Source organism: Hemiscyllium ocellatum, chromosome 8 (genome assembly GCF_020745735.1).
Source record: "Hemiscyllium ocellatum isolate sHemOce1 chromosome 8, sHemOce1.pat.X.cur, whole genome shotgun sequence".
In the NCBI taxonomy this organism is placed as follows: Eukaryota; Metazoa; Chordata; class Chondrichthyes; order Orectolobiformes; family Hemiscylliidae; genus Hemiscyllium; species Hemiscyllium ocellatum.
This window is the reverse complement of record NC_083408.1, coordinates 109,914,350-109,929,162: the sequence shown is the minus strand read 5'-3', so window position 1 is coordinate 109,929,162 and position 14,813 is coordinate 109,914,350. Positions and strand designations below refer to the sequence as shown.

Sequence of the window (14,813 nt, the reverse complement as noted above, 5' to 3'; positions counted from 1 at the left end):
TCATTAACCCTCTGCTGGACTTTTTTTTACAATGCTGTGGCTTGAAAGATCACATTAGTGGTCATTATGGGTGCTGCAGGCTATTCAGCCCCTCGAGCTTGTTCACTGTCATGAACACAGCCCAGTCCAGCACCTAAACCAGCCTTCCATCCACTAACTCCAGCTACATTTCCTGCTGCCTCAGGAAACGACCAACGTAATCCTCCCACTCCGGTTATAATCTCTTTCACCAGGCAGACAAAATAGAAGTTTGAATGCACATATGAACAGATTAGAGAACAGCTTCTTCCCTGCTGTGACCAGACTTTTGAACTGACTTCTCAAACAGAGATCTCTTAGAGATGCGTACATTCTGATCTCTCTCTGCACATTCCTTGCTGCTGTAACAGTCTGCACTCTGCTCTGCTACCCTAATGTCCTTGAGAAAGTACGAATAGCCTGTACAGCTTGCAAAACAACAGTTTTCACTGTATCTCCGTGCATTTAACGATAAATCAAACTCAAACTCAATTAGATCATGGCTGATATCTACTTTGACTCTCAGAAGTACAGAAGGAAGTTATATTAACAGTCATGCTCACCCTCCATCGACCTGCCATGGGTCTGCGCCCAGGAATACTCTTGCACAATTAAAACCTACTAATCTGAGTTTTGAAATTGTCAACTGGACCCTCCATCATCCTCCAGCCTCAATGATATGCTATAGGGTAGGGTTCTAAATTTCCGTTAACTTTTCTCTGAAAATGTTCTCTCTGAGATTACCTTAGCATAGCCTAACTCATATTTTAATATAAAGCCTCCTTTGTTCTGGTTTACCTGCTCCCTTCCCCCACTGGAGACAACCGTTGCTCTCCACTGATTATTTATAATTCCCACAGGAACATAAGTTGACTCGATGTGAGCTGTATTCATAAAGTAAAGTGCTGTGTAAACATAGAAATGTAACAATTCAAGAAGGAATGGATAAAAAGTGCTGGGCTCATTAGTGGCGCCCACAACAATGAATGATAAAAAAAACAAAGTGACTCACCCGCTGGTCAGACCAATAGTCCCACAGTGTTAAGGTGTAGCGGGCAAGAGAGTGGAGTTGACAGCACAGTCAGATCAGAGTTGCTCTTCTGGAATAACATCGCAGGGCTAAATGGCCCACTCTGGCTTCTACTTCTTGCAATCTTTTCTGAAGGGCATGTACAGAAATAGGCCATTCGGCCCAAAGCTCCACGCTGATATTTATGCTCCGCAAGAGCTGTTCCCACTCTCTAATTTTTCTCAGACCACCAGCATGACCTCCTATTCCATTTTTCCTCATGTGTTTAGTCTGATCCCCCTTGTACACATCCAAATGATTCACATCAATCATTCCTTGTGCCAGTGATCTCAGTCTCGAGGTAGACACCCTCCTTCGCATTTATTAGTGATTATATCTCTGCGTCTTGGCTGACACTGGACTAAGGTCCTAGAATGGGAACAAAGTGAGGACTGTAGATGCTGGAGATCAGAGCTGAAAATGTGTTGCTGGAAAAGCGCAGCAGGTCAGGCAGCATCCAAGGAGCAAGAGAGAAGGGCTCATGCCCGAAACGTTGACTCTCCTGCTCCTTGGATGCTGCCTGACCTGCTGCGCTTTTTCAGCAACACATTTTCAGCTAAGGTACTAGAATCCCTCACGATCAGCACTATGGGTGTTCCTACATGAAATGGACTGCAGAAGTTCTAGAAGGCAGCTCAGCACCAACTTCTGAAGGGCAATTAGTGATAGCCCTCATTTATAGATTTCCACAAAGATGGAAAATCCCTTCAGCATGCCTACCCTTTCTAACCTTTTCGTAATTTGAAATGAGTTTTAAGCTTGTTCAATCTTTCTGATGTGGTTAGTTATCTCACATACACCTGCAACAAAATAAAGGCAGCATTTGGTTCCAAGAACAACCAGTCGATGAGCCATCAGTCACATCACAAGTAGTTGGGGTCAGCTCAGTTGGCTGGATGGCTGATTTGTGATATACACTGATGCCGAGAGCAGGGTTTCAATCCCCGCACCATCTGAGGTAACCACGAAGGACTCTCCTTCCCAACCTTTCTCCTCACCTGAAGCATGGTGACCCTCAGTCATCTCCCTCTCATGAGAGAGCAGCCCTCAGGGTCTATGGTGACGTTATCTTTATTGTATTCATTGATTGTACTCAGCAACTCAGATAGTGACCACTCACTTCCATCGAGAAGACACAATAAGCAAGCGGGTTACATTGGAAGACAAAGCCAGGCAAACACAGGAACACATTCTCAATAACTCAACAATCGCAGACGAAGACAGCAACTGGCAAGGAGCACGTGGAATGGAACAGGTAGCCTGGAGTGTGATCGCACATTTGGAGGCATGGCTCAGTTGGGAGCACTCTTGCCTCTGAGTCACTAGAGTGTGGGCTCGAGACCCACACTAATACGTGAACCGAGGCTGACCCCTCCACACCGTTGGAGGTCAGAAGTCACACGACACCAGGTTATAGTCAAACAGGTTTATTTGAAATCACAAGCTTTCGGAGCATAGCCCCGTTGTCAGGTGCACTGCTTTTGACTTCTGACCCTGTCCATCCCAGTCAAACCCCGACACCTCCGTGTCACTTTTGGAGCTGCCATCCTTCAGTAGGCGTTAGACTGCACTGTCCCATCTGCCTGCTCAGGTGGAGGTAAAGGATCTCGCTTGAGAAAAAGCTGGGAGTTCTCCCACATTCCACTGAAGAGTCAAAATTGGCCGCGAAACATTAACTCTGCTTCTCCCTCCACACCTGCTGAGCTTCTCCAGCAATTTCTGTTTTTATTTCAGATTTCCAGGATCTGCAGGTTTTTCTAATCTGGCCCTTCCCCACTGCGAGGCAAGAATACTATCAAAATACTATACTACACGCAAAACAAAACCTTTCACTGTACTTTGGTACACATGACCAACAGAAACACTGCTCCACCAGAGCAGCAATATCGGCGACCGGAAACCCCACTCACCTCGTGACAACAAACCACGCAAGCTCTCCGAAGTCCGGGGAAGCCCTCATGTACGTTTTGATGTGTGGTACGGCACGGCTTCGACCTGTGACCTCGGCAGACCATCGACTGTGTGGGGGAGATGCACAACAGTAAGATCAGTCAGCCCACTGTCTACCCAGCCACCCGAATACAAACCCACACTGAGCCACAGACCCCGGCCCACCACAGACGTTCGGTCACAAAGCGCGAGGAGAATTAGAGGAACCGACAGCACAGGAGCAGACCATCCAGCCCATCAGGACTTGTCATGAGACCATCACGAAAGCCAACCTCCCATCCATGGACTCCAACTACACTTCCCACTGATGTGGAAAGGATGCCAACATCATCAAAAACCCCTTCCACCCCGATAATGCTCTTTCCTAACTTCTTCCATCAGGCAGAGGATACAGAAGCTTAAACACACATAGCAGCAGGTTCACGGACAGCTGCTTCCCTGCTGTTATAGAACATAGAACATAGAAAAATACAGCGCAGTACAGGCCCTTCGGCCCTCGATGTTGTGCCGATCCAAGCCCACCCAACCTACACTAGTCCACTCTCCTCCATATGCCTATCCAATGCCCGTTTAAATGCCCATAAAGAGGGAGAGTCCACCACTGTTACTGGCAGGGCATTCCATGAACTCACGACTTGCTGAATAAAGAATCTACCTCTAACATCAGTCCCGGACCTACCACCCCTTAATTTAAGGCTATGCCCCCGCGTAATATCTGACTCCACACGTGTTATTAGACGGCTGAATGGACCTCTCAAATTTCAAATCTAATGTTGAGTTTGCTTTCTGCACCTGTGCAGCTGTAACCCTGTATGCCTCATCCAAAGATGTGCAGGTTAGGTGAATTGGCCAAACTAAATTGCCCGTAGTGTTCAGGGATGTGTAGGTTAGGTGTATTGGTCAGTGTGGGAGGGATGGATCTGGGTGTGTCATTTTTCGGACTTGTTGAGCCGAACGGCCTGTTTCCACACTGTAGAAATTTTATTAATTCTTGCTCTGTTCAATCACCCTATGATCTGTATGTCCTTGTTGCTGTGATCTGTCTGTACTGCACGCAAACAAAACTTATCACTGTACTTAGGTACATGTGACAACAATAAATCAAATCAGACCAATAAAACTGAAGCAACTTGTAGGCAATTGGAAGCATTCTGTAAAACAGCCTTCACCACCTCCTCCACCTCCACACCCCTTCCCAAAGGATAGTGACTGCTCCCTCCTGCCTCTGTTATTCAATATCATCCACCTGATCATCCTTCCAATGAAGAGCTACAGAAGATGGTGTCCAATAGGAGGTTATAATGGACTAGAATGCAACTTGACATCATTGTTTTATGGATGTCCACCTGCAAGAAATGGCTCTGGCTCCTGGCAAAGGACACTTATGTTTTGTGCCCGAGACAGTGAATTCATTAGTACTGTTGACACCCTCGATCAAACAGTGAGTCAGAACAACTTGTCAAAGGTGCCATCTGCTCATGTCCCCAAACTCTCTGTTTGATTTGACATTACTAAAGATGGATTGGAGTGTGACACTGACCCATCATATTAAATTTATAACTCTACTTCTGACAAGTCAGTAAAACAATTACCTTTCCATTAACTCTGCAGCTGGGTGAAGATTTACCAGGTTGAGACCAGGCGACTTTTTCATTTTATTGCTCTGCTCTCTCCCAGCTAATGATCCTATTCCTGGGATTGCTTGTTTCCTAGTCCCAGGTGGAGCTGTGAGTGGCTGTGACTGACTGGGCCACATTACGCAAGATGGCTAACTTACACTGGGGCCTAGGACAGTGGAGGGTTCATCAGGACTTTAATAACCGGGTCTCACTGTGCACAAGTCAGGGCTTGAGGGGGTGTGGATGTTGACCGGGGGTTGTGAGGGGTGGTGTAGGGCTACTGTGCCCGTAGTGGGGACCAGGGACCACTGTGCCACAGTCTGGGTGATATGCATGCACATGGTTTCTGCTGACCTGCTTATTCTCACTGGTTGCATTAAGAACTTGGGTGTGAAAGGCGAAGAACAGTAGTGCAGAGGTCACTACAGTTGGAAGGGCTACAATCGAGGATGAAACAGGAACAAAATGGGCAATCCTCGTACTCCTATGATACCAAGCCAGGGTGTTGAAATTATAAGCTGAAAATGTGTTGCGGGAAAAGCGCAGCAGGTCAGGCAGCATCCAAGGAGCAGGACAGTCGACGTTTCGGGCATAAGCCCTTCTTCAGGAATCTGGGGCTCATGCCTGAAACGTCGACTCTCCTGCTCCTTGGATGCTGCCTGACCTGCTGCGCTTTTCCAGCAACACATTTTCAGCTCTAATACTCCAGCGTCTGCAGTCCTCACTTTCTCCTGTTGAAATTATAAGCTTGCATTTGTACAGTGCAATGATGCTGCTGGTAGCACATACTCAACCGCAAATAGAAGGTTGTGAGTTCAAGTCTCACTCTGAGGCAAATATCAAAGCTGACTCAAGGCAGCACTGCACAGTCAGAGGTTCTGTATTTTGGAGGAGATTGTAATCCAAGGATCTTTCTGCCTGTAAAATGATGGGGATGAAAGTTGAAAGGACCTGGGTGTCCTTGTGCACCAGTCACTGGTAAAGAAGGTGGTAAAGAAGGCAAATGGTATCTGGTAGTTGGTAACGAACCAGACCAGGTGTTTGATTTAGTTGTAGGTGAGCACTTTGGAGAGAGTGACCATAATTTGGTGACGTTTACTTTAGCGATGGAAAGGGATAGGTACATGCCACAGGTCAAGAGTTATCGATGGGGCAAAGGCAATTATAACGCAATTAGGCAAGACGTAGGAAGCATGGAATGGGGTGGAAAAATGCAGAAGATGGGGACAATCAAATTGTGGAGCTGGTTTAAGGAACAGATATTGCATGTCCTTGATACATATGTCCCTGTCAGGCAGGGAGGAAGTGATAAGGTAAGGGAACCATGGTTTACTAAAGAAATTGTATCTCTTGTTAAGCGGAAGCAGGAAGCTTATGTAACATTGAGACAAGGTGATTCAGATGAGGCGATGGAGAGACACAGATTAGCTAGGAAGGATTTAGGGAGAGAGTTAAGAAGAGCAAAGAGAGGACATGAGCAGTTTTTAGCAGGTAGAGAAAAGGAGAACCCTAAAGCTTTCTATAGGTATGTGAGGAATAAAAGGATGACGAGGATAGGAATAGAGCTAGTCAAAGACAGAAGTGGAAAGCTGTGTGTGGACCCTGTGGAGATCGGAGAGATGCGAAATGAACATTTCTCATCGGTTTTCACTCAGGAAAAGGAGAATATTGTAAAGGAGAATGAGATACCAGCTATTAGACTAGAAAAGATCGTGGTTAGTAAGAGGAGGTGTTATCAATTCTAGAAGGTGTGAAAGTAGATAAGCCCCTTGGACGGATGGGATTTATCTGAGGATTCTCTGGGAAGTCAGGGAGGAGATGGTGGAGCCTTTGGCCTTGATCTTTGAGTCATCATTGCCTACGGGGAGGTTTAGCAGCAGAGGACTGGTGGTTCTGCAAATGTTGGGTCCTTGTTCAAGAAGGGCAGCAGAGATGACCCAGGTAATTATTGACCAGTGAGCCTTATGTCTATTGTAGGAAAAGTTTTGGAAAGGATGATAAGAGATAGGATTTATAATCATCTAGCAAGCAACAATTTGATTGTAGAGAATCAACATGGTTTTGTCAAGGGAAGGTCGTGTCTCACAAACTTCACTGAATTTTTTGAGAAGGTGACCAAGCATGTGAATGAGGGTAGAACAGTTGTCATGGTTTACATGGACTTCAGTAAAACTTTGATAAGGTTCCACATGGTAGGCTTTAGGAGAAAATGCAGAGGCATGGAATTGAGGGTGATTTAGCAGTTTGGATTAGAAAGTGGCTTTCTGTAAGAATGCAGCGAGTGATGGTTGATGGAAAATATTCAGTCTGGAGTCCGGTTACTAGTGTGTACCACAAGGATCTGATATGGGACCATTGTTGTTTGTCATTTTTATAAATGACTGAAACGCAGGCATAGGTGGATGGGTCAGTAAGTTTGCAGATGACACTAAAGTCGGTGGAATGGTGGACAATGTGGAAGAATGTTACAGGTTGCAGGGGGACTTGGATAAACTGCAGAATTGGGCTGAGAAGTGGCAAATGGAATTCAATACAGATAAATGTGAGGTGATTCACTTTGGGAAGACTAACAGGAAGGCAGAGTACTGGGTCAATGGAAAGATTCTTGGTAGTGTGGATGTGCAGAGGGATCTTGGTGTCCATGCACAAACATTCCTGAAAGTTGCCACCCAGGTTGATAGTGCTGTTAAGAAGGCATTCGGTGTGTTAGGTTTTATTGGTAGAGGGTTTGAGTTCCGGAGCTGTGATGTCATGCTGCAACTGTACAAAATGCTAGTGCAGCCTCACTTGGAATATTGTGTACAGTTCTGGTCACCCCATGACAGGGAGAATGTGGAAGCATTGGAAAAGGTGCAGAGGAAATTTACCAGGATGTTGCCTGGTCCTATGCGAAGGCCTTATGAGGAAAGGCTGAGGGATTTGGGTCTGTTCTCATCAGAGAGAAGAAGGCTAAAAGGGATTTGATACAATTGAGGGGTGATAGATTTAAGACACATGTCAGAGGCAGGTTCTTTACGCAGAGAGTGGTAAGGGTGTGGAATGCCCTACCTGTTAATGTAGTTAACGCAGCCATATTGGGGAGATTTAAACAATCCTTGGATAAGCATATGGAATGATGATGGGATAGTGTGGGATGATGGGCTTAGATTAGTTCACAGGTCAGCACAACATTGACGGCCGAAGGGCCTGTCCTGTGCTGTATTGTTCTTTGTTCTATGTATTGTGGCCTTCATTGCAAGAGGTTTCGAGTAAGGAACAGGGATGTGTTGATGCAGTTATACTAGGCCTTAGTGAAGCCACACCTAGAATATTGTACGCAGTCTTGGTCTCCTTTTCTGAGGACTTGCTCTTGGGGGAGTGTAGCAAAGGTTTACCGGGAACGGCGGACTGACATATGAGGAGGGATTGACTAGGTTAGGATTGTTATCGCTGGAGTTCAGACGATTGAAGGGGAGGGGTCTCATAGAGACTTATAAAATTATCACAGGACTAGACAGGATAGGTGCAGGGAGGATGGTGGGCGTGTCCTGAACCAGGGGTCACAGTCTGAAGATTCAGGGTAGACCATTTAGGAGGGAGATGGGCAGACAATTCTTCACAGTGGTGAGCCTGTGGAGTTCAGGACCACAGGACATAGTTGATGCCAAAAACATTGAATGTATTCAAGATACAGCTAGATATAGCACTTGGGGTGAATGGGATCAAAGGTTATGGGGTGAAAGCAGGATTAGGCCACTGAATTGAACGATCAGCCTTGAATGTGATAAATGGTGGAGCAGGCTTGAATGGGTCGAATGGCCTCCTGCTCCTGCTCCCTTCTTCTGTGTTTCGATGTATTTGAAAGAGTACTGACCTCCAAGATCCTGATCAATGTTTATCCCTCAAACCAACACGCAAAAGGCAGAGTTCTTTTATTCATTCATGGGATGTGGGCATTGCAGGCTGGTTCTGCATTTATAGCCCATCCCTAGTTGCTCTTGAGAAGGTGGTAGGTCTTGCTAAATAAATTTTTAAAATCTCCCAATCTCAGTTTTGACATTTTCAATTAGCCCTCAGTCTCTCAGCGGCATTTTGCGCAAGGAAAGACATCATTTCATTGGAAGCAATTCAGATAAAGTTCACGAGGATGATCCCTGGGTTGGAGCAAAGGCTAAACAGGTTTGGATTGGGTAAGGGTACAAGATACTCATAGAAGATTCTTTAGGGGCTTGACAGGGTAAATGCTGAGAAGGTGTTTCCCCTTGTGGGACAGTCTGCGACCAGAGGGCATAGTCTGAGAATAAAGGGGTGCCAATTTATGGCTGAGATGAAGAGGAATCTCTTCTCTCAAAGGATTGAGAGTTTTTGGAACTCCTTGCACAGAGAGCATATTTATTGTGCATTTTAAGGCTGAGAGAGATAGCTTCTTGATCAGTCAGGGAATCAAGGCTCACAGGGAAAGGGCAGGAAAGTGGATGTGAGGAGTGTCGGATCAGTCATGATCCTATTGAATAGTGGAGGTGACTTGAGGGGCCAAATGGGGATTAAGGGTTACGTGGAGAAAGCAGAAGAACGGGGTTAAAAAACTTATCAGCCACGATTGAATGGTGGAGTGGACTTGATGGACTAAATGGCTTAATTTCTGCTCCTAGGTCTTATGGTCTACTCCTGTTCCTACTTAAGAGTCATAAAGTCATAGAGATGTACAGGATGGAAACAAACCCTTCGGTCCAACTCACCCATGCCAACCAGATATCTTAACCTAATCTTGTCCCATTTGCTAGCACCCAGCCCATATCCCTCCAAACCCTTCCTATTCATATACCCATCCAAATGCCTTTTAAATGCTGTAATTGTACCAGCCTCCACCACTTCCTCTGGCAGCTCATTCCATACACGTACCACCCTGTGTGAAATAAAGGAAAACATACCAAGCACCTTCTTCACTATCCTATCTACCTGCGACTCCACTTTCAAGGAGCTATGAACCTGCACTCCAAGGTCTATTTGTTCAGCAACACTCCCTAGGACCTTACCATTAAGTGGATAAATCCTGCTAAGATTTGCTTTTCCAAAATGCAGCTCCTCACATTTATCTGAATTAAACTCCATCTGCCACTCCTCAGCCCACTGGCTCATCTGATCAAGATCCCATTGTAATCTGAGGTAACTTTCTTTGCTGTCCACTACACCTCCAATTTTGGTATCATCTGCAACCTTAGTAACTACGTATATACCCCTTATGTTCACATCCAAATCATTTGTATAAATGATCAAAAGCAGTGGACCCAGCACCGATCCTTGTGGCACTGCACTGGTCACAGGCCTCCAGTCTGAAAAGCAACCCTCCACCTCCACCCTCTGTCTTCTACCTTTGAGCCAGCTCTGTATCCAAACGGCTAGTTCTCCCTATTCTTATGATTTTCGGTCCAAGTGAGCACCAGACTTTCACTGGAATGAGTAAAAGTAAAATGCTGCTGATGCTGGGGACTAGACATTAAAAACAGAGCCCTTGGCAATATTCACGGGGACAGCAATAAGAATTAATGTTTCAAGCACACTTCTTCAGAAATGCTGAACAAGAAGCCAGTCTCAACAATAACCAAACTACAGATCTGTTCCAGGGACCCAGATTTCCAGTAGACATGAAGGGAATTACTTTCTGAATGGCCCAGCTCTCATTTTAATGTTAGGTCACCTTGTTTGAAACACCCATGAGGATGAATAGTTTCTATTTATTTACCCTCACAATGGTTTCAATCACCATAATATGTCAATTCGATCACCCCTTCATCTATACCTAAGGGACTGCAAGCCTGTGGTTCAGCAGGTCAGAGGGGCTGAATGTATGACTGTGTTCTGAGGATTGGGGAAGAGTACAGGGTATCACCAGGGGGTTGCTTCTTTTGTCCATCCAGTACCTTTCTTGCACCAAGGGCGTTTAGAAATGCTGATCTGTATTGGTCAGCGCATTGAGTATACGAGTTGGGAGGTCATGGTGATGTTGTGAAACTTGAAAGGATTCAGAACAGATTTATAAGGATGTTGCCAGGGTTGGAGGATTTGAGCTACAGGGAGAGGCTGAACAGGCTGGGGCTGTTTTCTTTGGACCGTCGGAAGCTGAGGGGTGACCTTATAGAGGTTTATAAAATCATGAGGATCATGGATCGGATAAATAGACAAAGTATTTTCCCTGGGGGTGGGGGAGTCCAAAGTTAGAGGGCATAGGTTTAGGGTGAGAGGGGCAAGATACAAAAGGGACCTAATGAGCATCTTTTGCACGCAGAGGGTGGTGTGTGGTGGAATGAGCTGCCAGAGGAAGTGATGGAGGCTGGTACAATTACAGCATTTAAAAGGTTGGTTATATGAATAGGAAGGGTTTAGAGGGATATGGGCTGGGTGCTCGCAAATGGGTCTAGATTAGGTTAAGATATCTGGTCGGCATGGATGAGTTGGATCGAACGGTCTGTTTCCATGCTGTACACCTCTATGACTTTAAGAGCATCCCACCCACACCCACCTCCCCTCCTTATTGCTCTACATTTCCCAGACTAATGTACCTAACCCACACATCCCTGAACACAATGGGCAATTCTTTTATATAATCCAGGCAGTCACAGTGCAAAGCAACATCATCGTTGAACCGAGTCTCATCCACACTTCATGCCCGAGCAGCATGTTAATAAGGTGAAGGAAGTGAATGTACTATCGCCAAGTTTGTGGGAAGGAAAATGGTGAGGATGACATAAAGAGTCAGCAGAGGGACATAGATAGGTCAAGTGAGTGAGTAAAAACTTGGCAGATGGAAAATAATGTGGGGAAATGTGAGGTTATGCACTTAGGCAAGAAGAATGGAGGAGCTGAATATTATTTCAATGGAGAAAACGATGTAGCAAAGGAATTTAGTTGGGGGGAGTGTCCCCATCTCTCTGAATCACAAAAGGCTAGCATCCAAGTTCAGTCAGTAATAGAAAGGGCCAATGGAGTGTCAGCATATATTTCAAAGGGAATGAAGTATAAAAGTAGGGAGCTTTTCTAAGACTGTACAAGGCACGAGTCAGACCACAGCTGGAGTTCAGTGAACAGTTTTGAGCCCCTTACCTTAGGAAAGATGTACCAGAATTAGAGGCAGTCGAGTGAAATTTTTCTAGGCTAGTGCCAGGTAATGAGAGGTTGAGTAAGTTGAGCTTGTACTCAGTGGAATTTAGAAGGATGAGAGACTGACCTTGTTAAGACATGTAGTGGAGCATTCTTGAGGACCTGATAGGGAGGTGCAGGAATGTTGTACCCCATGTTGTAGGATTTAGGACTAGAGGGCATAATTTCAATCTAAGTTGTTGCACATTTAAGATAAAGATGGAGAGGGTTTTTTTTCTCTCAGAGAGTAGTGAATCAAGAAATTCTTTATGGCAGAAGGTCGTTAACTATATTGAAGGCTGAGATAGACAGATTTTTAATCAGGAAGGGAATCGAGGGTGACAGGGAAAAGGCAGGAAAGTGAAGTTGATGATGATCAGATCATTGATGATCAGATCAATGACTCCGTTTTATGATGAAGTGAACTCAATGGTTTCTGCTCCTGCATCTTATGGTCCTAGAGTCATAGAGATGTACAGCACGGAAATAGACCTTCGGTCCAACTCATGCATGCCGACCAGACCTTATCTATTTAGTCTATCCATTCCCCTCATGATTTTATAAATCTCTATAAGGTCACCCCTCAGCCTCTGACACTCCAGGGAAAACAGCTCCAGCCCATTCAACCTCTCCCTATAGCTCAAATCCTTCAAGCCTGGCAACATCCTTGTAAATCTTTTCTGAATCCTTTCAAATTTCACAACATCCTTCTGATGGAAAGGAGACCATGCAATATTCCAAAAAAGATTTTTTTTGGTGTCGGTGAGGACTTGTTGGACTAGATGGCCTGTTTCCATACTATAGGGATTCTATGATTCTATGAATACACTGCCTGTACCAGATATGTTACCAGATGAGTAATCTATAGGCCTGAATAATACCCTTGTTTTGGGGGTGGGGCTGATGGTTGGGCAATTTATTTAAGTGCCCAATTCCCTCACACTATTTTCTGTGCACACTCACACACACTGGATATAAAGAGGCTGCTTTGTGTGTGCCCAGGGTGAGATGTTGTGTTGCTGTGTGTGTGGCCGCTGAAGGAAACACTGGCCTGGTTTAATGATCTGAGAACTGAGTTTCAAATCTCAGCACCACAGCTGGAGAATTGAAATTCTATCAATTAACCTAATCAGGCGTTAAAAAAAAGCAGAAGGCGATGGCTTTGCAGAAAAGCATTGCTTTCCGTTCTGTCCTTGCCAATTTGTTAGGGAGCTCTGCTGTCAAATTGCCAAATATGACATCAGCAACAGTGACAATTACAAAGACTGTCACAAAATGTTCTACGTTGTACTTTTCCAAATCCTTGCCTATTTCCATCAAGTCATTAAAGGAGATCTATATTCTGTGGTGTTTAGAAGGATAATAGGCAATCTCATTGAAACATAGAAAATTCTGAAGGGACACATTAAAGTAGAGCAGGACTTCCCAAAGTTGGCAGGTGGGGTGGAGGGAGGTGAGGTTGAAATTTCCAGCTCAGAGGCAGCGATGGATGGTCCCCAGAGCTGGACTCCGCACTCCCAGAGTTGGAAAAAGTTTAGAAAGCAGGAAAGTGGAGTCACGGGGAGACAAGGTGGTGAAGACAACGTCCGGTACACATGCTTTCATTGGCCAGTGCACTGAGTAGAGGAGTTGGGAGGTCATGTTGCAGCTGTTTAGGATACTGGTGAGACCAGTTTTAGAATACTGCATTCAATTTTGGTCTCCCTCCTATTGGAAAGATGTTGCGAAACTAGACAGGGTTTGGAAAAGATTTACAAGGAGGTTGCCAGGGTTAGAGGGTTTATATTATAGGGAAAGGCTGAATAGGCTTGGGCTGTTTTCCCTGGAGTGTCAGAGATTGACGGAGGTGAGCTTATGGAGGTTTGTAAAATCAAGAGGGGCATGGATAGGGTGAACAGCAAAGATCTTTTCCCCAGGGTAGGGGAGTCCAAAACTAGGGGGCATAGGTTTAAGATGAAAGGGGAAATATTTAAAAGAGACCTGAGAGGTACCTTTTTCACGCAGGGAGTAGTGTGTGTATGGAATGAGCTGGCAGAGGAAGTGGTGTGGAAGTGGGTATATTTACAACATTTAAAAGGCATCTGGGTGGGTATATGAATGGAAAAGGTTTAGAGGGATATGGGCCAAATTATGGCAAATGGGACTAGATTAATTTAAGAAATCTGGTTGGCATGGACAAGTTGGACCAAAGGGTCTGTTTCTGTGCTTAATAGCTCTATAACTCTATGGCATTTAGGGAGACACTGGTTGTTTTTAATGGTTGGAGAATCACAAACCTGGAGGCACAGTCTTAGGATGGCACCTGATACTTTAAAGTTGAGATTAGGAGAAATTAGTTTGTGAATCTATAGCATTCTCTGGCACAGAGGTTTGTGAGTGCTCCATCACTTGAATACACTTAATAGAAACGTAGAAAGTAGGAGCAGGCATAGGTCATATTGGACATTCCAATCTGCTCCACCATTCAATATTATCATACCTGATCATCTAACCCAATATCCTGTTCCCACCTTCATCCCATAACCTGTGATCCCTTTGGCCCTGAGAACTAGATATAACTCCTTCTTGGAAAAATTCAATCTTTTGGCCTCAACTGTTTTCTATTGCAGAGAAATCCAAAAGCTCCCCACTCTCTGAGTGTTGAAATTTCTCCTCATCTCAGTTTTAAGTGGCCCACCTTGGTCCATTCCTTAGACTATGACCATTTGTTCTGGAACACTCGATTCCCTGTCAATGGGAATATCCTTCCTGTGTTTGCCCGGTCCTGTTAGAATTTTTTAAGTTTCTATTGAAATCCTGCTCCCCCCCCACTCCATTATTCTTCTAAACTCCTGTGATTATAGTCCTGACCGATCCAATTAAGGCAAGATTTTTGGTCTCTTTGGGAAATTGAGGGACATGGGGAATGGGCAGGAAAGTGGAGTTGAAACCTGGGATCAGCCCTGGTGGAACTGAAATGATGGAGCAAACTCAATGGGTCAAGTGGTCTACTCCTGCTACTGCGGTGGCCATTCGGTCCCTTTAGCCCATGTTGGCTTTAA

At 45.1% G+C, this 14,813-nt stretch overlaps 1 protein-coding gene across 2 annotated transcripts in view; it reads right to left on the bottom strand.

Annotated features, from left to right (window-relative positions):
• tdp1 (tyrosyl-DNA phosphodiesterase 1) overlaps positions 1-14,813 on the bottom strand; it is a 162,801-nt gene that overhangs the window by 86,268 nt on the left and 61,720 nt on the right. For both annotated transcript variants that reach the window (XM_060828584.1, XM_060828585.1), the window contains one exon: positions 2,998-3,105. In XM_060828584.1, coding sequence (XP_060684567.1) covers positions 2,998-3,105 — 108 coding nt within the window. The remainder of the gene's footprint in view (positions 1-2,997; positions 3,106-14,813) is intronic.